Source organism: Gallinula chloropus (genome assembly GCF_964237585.1).
Source record: "Gallinula chloropus genome assembly, chromosome: 5".
Lineage (NCBI taxonomy): Eukaryota > Metazoa > Chordata > Aves > Gruiformes > Rallidae > Gallinula > Gallinula chloropus.
Window position 1 is genome coordinate 65,861,602 of NC_140090.1, and position 11,720 is coordinate 65,873,321.

Sequence of the window (11,720 nt, forward strand, 5' to 3'; positions counted from 1 at the left end):
TGCAGGCCCGAGAGAGTAAACACTAGCTAACTCAAGGTCAGAGTCATTGTTGACCAAGGCTGAGCCCATCAGCGATGGTTACACAGCACCTCTGTGAATCACATTTAGGAGAAAAATCTCCAGAATGCAAGCAGATGCTTTTTGTAACCAGAGAAAGGAGTAAGAAGATGTAAGAAACTGTGCGGACACCAAGGCCAGTGAAGGGGAGGGGGGAGGAGGTGCCCCAGGTGCCAGAGAGAAAGATCCCCCTGCAGCCAGTGGAGAAACCCATGGTGGAACAGGTGTCATCCTGCAGCCTATGGAAAAGGACAAGACCCCACCTGTCACCTGTGGAGAGGCCCCACACGGGAGCAGGTGGAGACATAGAGAAGATGCTGTGACCTGTGTTGGAGCAAGCCTCTGCCAGCACTTGAAGACCATGGAGAGAGATGGAGACAGAGAGATGAGGGAGAGATATCTGTGTCAGAGCAGGTTTGCTGGGGGGAAGGCTTGTGATCCAGTGGAGGACCAGGCTAGAGAAGTCTGGGCTTGAGAGGCTGAGAGACATTCAATGATTTATGACTGCACCCCATGGCAGTGACACATGCTGGGGCAGTGGGTGAAGAGCTGAAGCCCCATGGGAAAGGACTCAGGTTGGAAATGTTTGTGAAAGACTGTCTCCTGTGGGTGGGACCACACACTGCAGCAGGGGAAGTGCATCAGGAATGCCCTCCCGACCAAGAAAGAAAACTACTTGTGAGGAACTGACTGAAACCCCCACCCCCTGCCCATCCTGATGCCATAATGCAGGGGAAAGAAGGGAGCAAAATCATGACTAAAGTCTGACAAGAAGTCAGTTGGTTGAGGTGTTTTAAGATCTGGTTGCACCTCTCATTATCCAAGTCGGGTTTCACTGTGTGTGCAGTGTAGTGTAATAAGTTAGATTTCTTTCATTATTTTTTTGTTGAGTCTCTTTTGCCTGCGACACTGATTGCAGAATGATCTCTCCCTGTCCTTATCTCAACTCCTAAACTTCTCAGTATATATTTTCAGGGTCAAACCACCACAAAAGCATAGAAACAAGGAAAAATGTTGCATCTCTAGCCTTCAAAGAGCATACTACTTCATGTTCTGTAATACTACCCTTCCTGCTTTAACATTTTCATCTTAGTTGTAACACTACACACTTCCAAGGCTCACTTATCCTTTCTCCAGCCTCCTCCACAGAAACATAGCAAACTACAAACATGACTATGAAGGCTGTAGCTACAAAAAAGTAAAAGTTATTTATGTTCAACTATAACAAAACAGAAGTTTTTTAAGTATACCTTGAACAGAACATGATGCTAATTAAAGCATGTAAATTATCTAAGAATACAAGCCAGAAAAAATACTGTATTAAAAAAGGATATTAGCAAGCAAGCACTCCTGCAGCACACAATGAGATGGTTGACTTGGGAGGCTAATGAATTAGTATAAACAATTTAAATCTAATTTAATTTAACAATGTAGACCATTTGTGCACTGCAAAGCAACAGATAGTCATTTGTTTCTTCATTAAATCAAAGATAAAATTGCTGATTACCCTTCCATGAATTATTTTATTGAAGAGGATAGCAAACAAATTTTATATTTAGTCATAAAAGTTCATGGCTAGTCCCCAAACAAGCAAATGTAACCAGTGAAGGATACCAGTGAACATAATATAGACCAGATGTGGTTTAGGGCAAAACATTATTCAGCCAAAATAGATTCTCATATTTTAACAACAAACAAATGCTTATACAGAAAATTAATATAGCATTTTAAGTTTACTTTTTATTTCCACAAAACATATCTAAACAGCATAATATACTACTCACCATTTTTAAATGTCTTTAATTATACCTTGAGAATGCTGAGCATTTGCTACTGCAGAAATACTAAAATGATTAAACACACCTCTATTTAACAGATAAATTTATGAACTTGCCTCAAAAGTGTTACCAGTGATATCAAATTCTGGTGGAACAAAGGCACCCTCTGGATCATCTTTGAAAGCAAAAGAAAATGCATCAGATTAAAAATTACTGGTCTTATTTAAAAACCAAACTAAATTTGATGATACAAGCTTAATGACACACTCATATCTGATAAAAAAGAAACTGCATATGTAGCTGTACTTTGGGTCCATAACATCTGAGGCACAAAGAACGTTTTATCCATATTTTACTTATAGTACTAGACAAAGTGCTATGTTCAAACTTTTTGCAAGAAGGTCCCAGACTTTACATACCAAGAAACAAAATACCCCTGAAAAAAATACATTTACCATGCCTAACCACTTCTTGCCTTCAGACACTGCCGCCTGGACCAACTTATCACCTAAGCTGGTGTGCCTCAGCGGTGGCTTGCAGGTTTGATTTGATTAATGGGACATTTCCACTCACTATTTTCCACTGCAAACCTAGGGGATAAGGGTTCAAACAGCAAAAACAAGAGACTGTAATAGACTAAAAGAAGAGACTAGAAGATATCAGAGCCCTTGGCGGAACAACCTATTGAACGTTTGTCACTTTAGCACCACAGAACCTGCAGGAAGCAGAACTCTGCAAAGCAGAGGTGACAGGCTGTTCATTTTCTTTCAATGTCACAATTCAGAGGTTACAATTTTCTTCTGGAAGAAGAAATCCATAGGCAACAACAGGCAAGCAAAAGGGACAACTTCCACAATTAAACAAGCTATATTTTAAATAAATAGTAACATCATCTGAGGGAAAGGGAAAGTCAAAGACACAGCAGTGTGTGTATGTGAGAAATAGTCTTTTCATTAGTTCTTTTTAAAGAAAGTTGCATTTTTCCTAGGAATGCAAAAAGTTATGTGTATATTCTCAGACACTTACATGACTTCAGGGAACAAAAGCTTTGTACATTGGCTTTACAAGGGAATTTGTTATCCCACATTTTAAGCACTTGAATACAGCAAATTCCTGGATCAATTGTTTGCCAGCTATTCAATTAGACTAAAACATTTAAGAAGAAATTGATTTTTTCCCTTCTGAGCTGCAAGCAAAGATCTTAGTTGAGGGGCATTTTTCATCCACTAGATTTATTCTCTTTGACAAGTCTTTCAAATACCCTTATAAATACACCACCAGCTTTTTACAAATTTGAAGTTGACAAGCTTCTTGAAGGAAATTGCACATTACCCTATTAACATGCAACTAAAAGTTGACTCTCATATTTGAGGAATTTAAGCACAAAACAAATACCACAATTACGAAGATATATTCACATCTTCATTAATTAAATTTTAAATTATTTTAAATAATCTATTTAATTCTAAAACTCACATATAATAACAAATATTCATTTGTTGCAAATTTAGCTTACCCAGTTTATTCTAAATACTGTGATCTAGATTTTGACTTAAAGAATAAACACTTATTCTGACACATTTAAAAATAAATTAGGTTAAAAAATATCAAAAACCTGAACAGTGTGCATATATGCAAGAACAGTTCCAGTTACAAGATGATATAATTTTAAGAGGACTATACTGTTTTGCAATATCCCTAACAGGCTCGAGAGAAAGACTCTTGAGATGGGTCATATTCAAAGGGAACTGTAACAAGAACATGCTTTTTTTCTGTGCTGAAATCAGAAGTCATTTTTAAGTCAAGCATCCCCTCATTCATCTGTACAATACCTGAAGATCTTACATGCTACTACATACTGGGTTTTAGCATATTAAAAATAATTTCTCAGTCAGTCACCACTGAGTCTAAAAATCATGACTTTAAAAAAAATAATTCTTTATTCAAGAGAGCTTTTCTTTCTAACAGTGAATATGGACTAGAATTGCCTTATTCTCTCTGGCCACAATCATCAAGATGCCTTGAATGACAGATTTCTAGAGAAATACAACATATTCATGAAATAAGAATGGGAAGAGACCAAGAACACACTTTACCTAGGTAGAGACTTGTGCACATAGATACATAACTTAGTGTTTAAAATGGAGATAAATTATATTTCCCTGCATAAGTCTTAAAATAACTACGAAATATCTTCTAAGCAAACTCAGCCTTTGTTCATCAATCACAAAACTGAGCATATAGTTTCATATGGACCTATACTCACCCATTCCTAAACAAACTTTATGTTTGCTCTTTATTTTAATTACAACCATTAAGAATAGAATATAATGCTTTACTACAGTCTCTTATTACGAGTTTCCATCATTCTAAGACAAATGGCCTGGAAACACAAATACTTACCACTGAGCTGTTCCATGAAGCATACATTGCCATTGGTATTAAAAGCCAAAGTGTCAGGCGTGATGCAGAGTGTCTGGAAGATTGCAGAATGGGCAATGCTCTTCAGAGAGTGGCAACACTCCAGGCAAACTGCCCAAATATCTTGCTCAGTAAGACAGCTATCCCGCAGTGACAAAATATCAGCAAGGGACACATTCTCCTGCCAAGATATGAATTCATAAATTACCCTGGGTTTCATGACACTACTTGGTGTATCATAGATTACATTTGACACAATTGGCTACGAGTTAGGTTTCCAGCAAGTTCTCAGACTTTCTAGGACACTGATTAACACCCCAAGAAACACCAAGTGCAAGACTTTGCTCTTAACACAGAGAGTGTCTTAAGAAGCAGGGTTAACCTGAACAAAGGTATCACAGTATGTTAACATAAAAATGAGACTTCTTGTGGGAGCCATGTAAGTTTCATAAACACTGCATCAAAGTTAGGGAAACAGACCATTTGGAGGTAAAAGCAGAGAGACTATGTTAGAACATTTTCTTTGACCCATGTCTCCCTTAAGCTGTCCCAGGTGCCTTTGGATAAACTACTTAAAAATTCTCTTCACAGCAGTTTTCCCTACAATCTGAGAAAAAGTACCTTCCAAATTAGTCTGTCTTATGAATGATGCTGTTGTGAAGTTTAGTGGTGTAGACCATCTAACAAACACTCAAAACCCAAACAAGCCATTGGAAAAGTGTTCTTACACTTTGACTTAAAACAAAACACTTTGGCTGTCATAGGCCTCCCAACCACACCCACAGCTCTTGGTGATCAAAACTGTTTGCGGACTTTGTTTCTAAGTTACTACACTAAACTGTAAGTCCGCATCCAGTGATCCATTATCACAGTAAGGCTATGAAGAGTCCAGCTCCAAAAAAAAAAAAAAAAAAAAATTGGCTCTAATGTGGCTTTTCTAGTCAAGATGTTCAGAAACAGTGCTTTGTTCAAAGCAGCTAGCTTTTTAATGTATGTTGTTTAGAACTAACACATTACTCATAGCTCCAGAAGTAAAAGAAAAAAAAAATCATGAATTAAAGGCATGATAAACAATACAAAAAACCCCATCAATTCCATCTGTAAGGAAAAATAAGCTAACAGAACCTACAAATACTACTTTGCATCAAAAGCCATAACATTATTAATTATACACAATATTTTCTCATGTAATGCAGTAATTGTAGCAATTATGAACAACTATACTTCTGAATGATATTAAATGTACATTGAGTTAAAAATACAACTGCATATTACTTCAAAAAAAGAAAGTATTTTGTTGTCAGCAAAGTAACGTGTGCAATATCTGAAAGCTCTGAAAACTGTTGTGGTTTACACTTTTAATACCTTGGAAAATACAAGTACAACTTCTTTTACATACCTCGGTAATAGAAAACATCAATGATATTCAGATTACAATTTGCAGAAGGGTTAATAGTTTGTTAACATGTTTTTCAGAGAATTGAATATTGCACTCATATCCTTCAAACAAGGACAAATCTTTAGTCTAAAAATGATTCTGTGATTTGGTTGAAAGCATAATAATAAATATGACAAAAAGCAGGTAGGAAATAAAGCACACTGTACTTGGGAAACTATTCTTGACAGCCTGGTTTTCATCAGCCTAGAGATAGATTGATTTACTAATGGCACCATTACTACAGTGCCTTCTAGCACTAATCGTGGATTTTGGATTCATTGAATTCAGTCCTACACAGTAACAACAAAAGCCCTCACAGTTCAGGTATGCAAGGCAAAAGATCTCATTTTCTCTGTGTTGTGCTCAGCACTATATACAGAATTCTGCCATCAGATTTTGAGGGTGGGTGAGAAAGTTTTGCACATATTTATCTGGAACTTCTTCCAATCATGAAAGGCAGCAAGATGCTTCTGTACCTGAAAACATAAACATATAACAAGGAGCTGGACCACAAACTGCCATGCTTTGAGGCTGACCAAACTCACACATAATGAGGACATAATGGTAAGGGGTGACTAAATGTTTTTTCTATGGCTAGAAGGTGTTTGGTTTTTTTTTTAAAAAATAGTTCTATGACCGAAGCAACGAACACGTCATTAATTATTTTTATTTTTAACTCTCCTAGGATCATCCAGCTACATGTCATGATATCATCTGCCATGACTACAAGAAAAGAAGTATGTTTCACTAATCAAGATGCAATATTATGAGAGTTTCATCTGTGTACATGGATAAGAGAGGCTCTATTTAGAGATTATGTGAAATGAATAAAAACTGCAGCCTTTAAGACAGCCTCTATAGCAAGCTCCAATAACAATCAGGACTTCATAGAATTTCTTTTGACTCAGGCTTTGAGGTTGAGGTCTACAGCTGATACTAATGATCAGTAAGAGTTCTCTACAATTAAAAACGACAACATCATCTTTCTGTTGTAGCTATAAATGAAAGATGATGATCTCACATCACACAAACTTATCTTCCTTCCAGGGGTACGGATAATTAGGTAATACAGAAAAAAAATCTGAAAAAGCACTAAATGCAAAGGAAGAAGGAAGAAAGAAAAAAGGCCTGTGAATATTCAGTGGGTTCCATCAGCAAGGACTGGCTAGGTAAAGCTAAAACACAAAGTTAAACCACCCTGCCACCACCACAACCATACAGCAAGCCTCACTCTTTCCAGTGCTCCAGGATGCGAAGTGATTTACTTCACAGACACCATGTATTTCTGAAATGACCACAGTATCTTTACCTCAGTTATTAAAGCTGCTATTGAGGGAAAGCAAGTCTTCAGCAGAGAACAGAGTACTGAAAGCTCTTGAGACATGCATTTCATTAGCTTGCACCCCCAGAGCTATATGGAAACAAAGTTTTCAGTGCCAGTGAAAAAAAAAAATCCTTTTAAGACTGTAACATGGGAGTTTCTGGCAAGCTGAAGCTTCTGGCAAGCCACAGCTTCATTGTTCTGGACCAGTGAAAGTTCGTTCACTCAAATGACAGGAAAACTAGAGTGTGTTATGTAACAGAGATGCTGATGCTTATTCTCTTGTCTCATTATCAGTAAAATACACTTGTAAAAGAAATTACTGTTTAATAGTTACAAAAAAAAAATATGAACTGGTCAGACAACCATGCTTTAATAATTCACTTCAGTTCTCAATTTTCCCTTATAGTTTCTTCAGAAAGTATAAAACAGTTCAGTAGCCTATGTAATGAGGCAGAGGAAGAGAGAACAGGAAGATAAATTAATTTGCCACACAAAACTTGTTAAAAAATGTGAAATTAAATGTTAAGGAGGGTGAGATGCAGAAAGACCTTGTGAAGACAGGCAGCTGAAATGCACCCTCACTCAACATTTCCCACCCTTCAGCTCAGGAAGCTTCCTGTTTCACATACTGGCTTTTGTAAACCATATACATCATGCACCAACTGCATTTCTTCTACCTAGAGTGATGAGAAGCACTAAATGACTAAGCAGTTGAGAGTTAGATACATTAGCACTCACAGCTCTCTGGCACCTAAGTCTTTTTGTCAAAATAAACCACACAAACTCTCAGAATCATGAAAAATGTGGAAAGCATCTTGTATTAAATTCAGCACATTTGAAAAAAAACCCCACTGGGTTACCTAGGTAAGTTTACTGAGTATTCTTCAAAGCAGCCCTTTTTTATTAACTTCTCTAATCACCAGGTGATAGGTCATGCTCATTCTCTCAACAAGAATATTGAAAATATTCAGATGCCTAGAATAACTAAATAGAAGGGACTGGTGGGAATCCACAATTAAAGTATATATTGAGCAGGTGAGAAAAATGGGCTTAGGTCTTCCTCACACAGCTGACCCTCAACTTTCATCCAGCAAGATATATTTTAAATATTTAGTCTAATGTGTAAAAGCGAGGCCACTACCACCTTTCTTCTATATTTTGCACAGGCCAGTCTGAGAGGGCCTACTACACTGAACACTACAGATGATGGGTAGAAAAGCAAAACTGCTGAGCCATTAGATGGTTTATGAAAATGAGAAGGGACTTTTAAATCCAACTTGGGTTCCTGACATAGTAAATAAGAAAGCCTGCAAGATCTGTTTTTGGGGAACTAGTGGCAAGTGTATGGCTCACCAAACTTTTACTTGAAGAAAAAAAACCCAAAACATCTTGCTGAATATTCACTTAGGGGTAAGGAACAAACAATGATACAAAGAAAGAGTGGCAAGATCTTTCTTTGCAAAAAGAAGTGCAAAACTAAGTACAAACCCAGACAAACATGATAACAGACCTGGGTATAGCTACAGGTTATTTGGCATAACAACCAACCAAACAAATGGAACAGGTTGATATTTTGGGGTTTTTTCTTTTTGTTTCCCAGTGACAAGGCCTTTTTACCCAGAGCAGCAAGAAATGGCTGCACAAAAACGTAGCAATGGCTACTACAAACACTTTTACCCAAATAAGTAACTTCCACTTATCAGGGCGTGTGGGTCCTTGTCACACCTACCTGCAGCATTACCCCACAGCTACGAGAGGAGTTACAAGACTCCACGCACTTGAGGGCCACGACTGTGCTGTTGTGTGGAGAAGATGCCCAGGGATGGATACAACTTGGCAGCTGGTATCACCGGGCAGGGTAAAGCGAGGAACCCGCGGTGAACACACGGAAATTGAACGGTTATGCAGACACAGCCTCCCTGGCCGCTCCCGGAGGGGCAGTCGAGCCCTCGGGCTCACGCCGTCACCGGGGCCCAGCGCAGCCGACGGGCTGCCCTCACGGTGCGGGCAGAAAAAGGCGCCGGGCAGGGCGGGCCCGCGAGCTGCCCCGGAAGCCACCTCACTACAGGTGAGCGCAAGGGCGGCGGCTCCGTCCCCGCACCTGCCTCACTCACCTCATCCTCCAGCAGTGTCGGTAGAGGCTCGAAGTCGTAGCAGCTCACCTCCTCTTCCTCATAGAACACGTCTTCTGCGGCGCCAACAGCCTCCATTCCGACTGGCGAGGAAACAGAGGCTTCACCTCCGCAGCCTCCCTACGCTCTCAAAGCGCGGCCCTCGGCCCCCGCCGCGGCTCATCCCCAAACTCGGCTGCAGGCTATGTCCCGTGGCGACCCCCCCACGACGCCGGACCCTCCTTAACCCCTTCCCCGCCCGGCCACGGGACACCCCCCTCCACTCCGGCGGCCCGCCGCCGCCCGCTTAAGCCCTCGGCTGGGGCAGCGCTGCCATGGCAACGCGGCCCGCCGCGGCCTCACTGCGGCGGCTCCCGCCCTCCTGCGGCGGCGCCCGCCCCCGCCGCCCGCCTCGCCCTCCGCGGCCCGAGGCGTCCCTGAGAATCACTGGGGGCCGCTCGCGTGTCCTGGTATGTCCTCCGCGTCCCCTTCTCCCCGCTTACGGTGAGCTCCCGGCGGGAAGGCGGTAGCGGGGCGGTGGGCCCCGAGGAGGGCGCCCGCCGCAGTGCCAGCTGCGGCCGCCGAGGTCCCCGGCTCGGCTGCGCTCTCCGGGCGAACGGGGACGGCGGGAGGCCGGGCTGGCGGCGTTGCCTGAGCTGCTCCCGCCCGCAGTTTCCTCCTGTGAGGAGCACCTCGGGCGAGCTTAAACCACCATCCTGCACGTGTGCCCGGCCTCCCCTTATCGCCATCTGCTCTCCGTATTACTGGATTTACTCGACAAACCCTAAGTGTTCAAAATTAAGCAAGTCACCAAGCGCTTGCCTGACCACCGCCCCAACTTCTGTGGCAGTTCAAACGTAACAAGCACAGACAAAACCTAATCAGTATGACAAACTTTCCTTTCACCATCCCTAGCCCATTTTTGCTCTCCACAGAGTTTAGGGTGCTTCAAATAACTTCATTAAGACTCCCTTTGAAACTGAAGGTTCAAGATAAGTATTGTTTCAAACTACCACCTGTGTAGGCATATGGGTTTGTTTCAAGTAAACCCCATTGGCGACCACAAATCCTGTTGTGTGCACGGGCCATAGCTGTGCCCTTCTCTGCCTGGGGAGGGGAATGGGCATTCGGTAGGGAACAGGTAACCACACGCTGCACAAACTCCTGAGCTGATGCCTCCCCATTTAGTTGTATGCATGCGTGCAGCCACATTGAAATACATCTCCATTGTAACCAGTATGGTGGGTGCATGTGGAGAATAGACTGTTTTCTCCTGTAATTAAATTTCATAACTGCAGGTACTTGGAAAATAATAGTGCCATTTTCATTATTCTCCTTTCTTGTATTCTTGTAATTCTGTGTCAAAATGGACTCTGTTAATGAATTAATCTGTGCACAGTACATCGAGCAAAGCAAGAGTTTTCTATTTTGTATTTATTACTCTTTGGAAGAATTAATACTCTATTAAAATATACATTAACAAACATTGTGAAGCAAACAAAGATACTTTGATTAACTGCCCCATAAAAGTCATCCTGCAGCCGTTGTAAGATTTCTCCCAATTAAACATTAATTGGATACATTCCACTGTTATGGCATGCTATTGAGAAAAAAATCAAACCTAGGCAGAATGGACTCTTTCATATATATGCTGTCCTCTTATTAACACTTTTGAACTAAATTGATGCAAATAAAATGTTTTTCATTATAAATAGTCCTAATTTATATGCTACTTATAATTTGGAAACAGGCTTTTAATTGAGAACAAATATTAAAGCATGGAAAACAGTGAGTGCTTGGCACTTCTGAATATAAAGCCCAACATAACTCCAATGATAGCAGTATTTTACTTAGAAAATATTTCTTAAAATGTGTTTCACCAGTATATTTGGCAGTATGTTTTCTTCAGGCAGCACAACCTACTGAAGAACAACCCTCAATTCTGGACCCTCGTGGGCTGGACTCAAAACTGCATTGTAGAGGAAAATAAAAAAAAATTATCTGTTGTATAAATCATGTCTATGATCTACACTCATCCATAAATAGATAAGCACCCTTGCAATCACCACTTGAGCATTAATAAACATTTCTGTAAAGTGATAATCAAACCTATGAGTGCTGCATGGAAAATCCCATGCTAGTTGTGAGAGGATCGATACTTTCTGTTGAGTAAGAGAAATTATCTTGCTAAAAGCAACAAGTAATTGAGTGGTAGAGTGGTTCCCTGTAAGGTTAACAGAATCATGTTCAGATACCTACCCTGCACTATTTCAACAATCCTGGCTTGGGAGGATTTTGCCAGAGTAACTGACTGACTGTATCCAGGTGATACAAGATGCTCAATCTCTTGGTTGTTCTGGTTAACTTACTTGCTATACTGAAGAACTATTTATATCAAATGATATGTACAAATTGAAAAACAACACAGGAATCCTCTGTAAATGGAAACTTGTAGTGGACTTAGTCTTTATCACAAGTGCTTTGATAGGCAGGACAGAAGAGTCACTGGAACTGATATGGTTTGATAGATTTTTTTCCAGAAAAAATTGCTATGCTAAGCTTCTGCTTTCGTCAGTATTTCTATTGTTTTG

General features: G+C 40.5%; 1 protein-coding gene across 1 annotated transcript in view; it reads right to left on the reverse strand.

The window, feature by feature from the left end:
• The window catches only part of KNDC1 (kinase non-catalytic C-lobe domain containing 1), a gene marked incomplete at both ends in the record, with an annotated part of 62,429 nt that extends 53,201 nt beyond the window's left edge, over positions 1-9,228 (reverse strand). Inside the window, 3 exons of the mRNA XM_084264321.1 lie at positions 1,952-2,010; positions 4,239-4,437; positions 9,133-9,228. Of these exons, the coding sequence (XP_084120447.1) occupies positions 1,952-2,010; positions 4,239-4,437; positions 9,133-9,228 (354 nt within the window). The remainder of the gene's footprint in view (positions 1-1,951; positions 2,011-4,238; positions 4,438-9,132) is intronic.
• Positions 9,229-11,720: the final 2,492 nt, after the last annotated feature.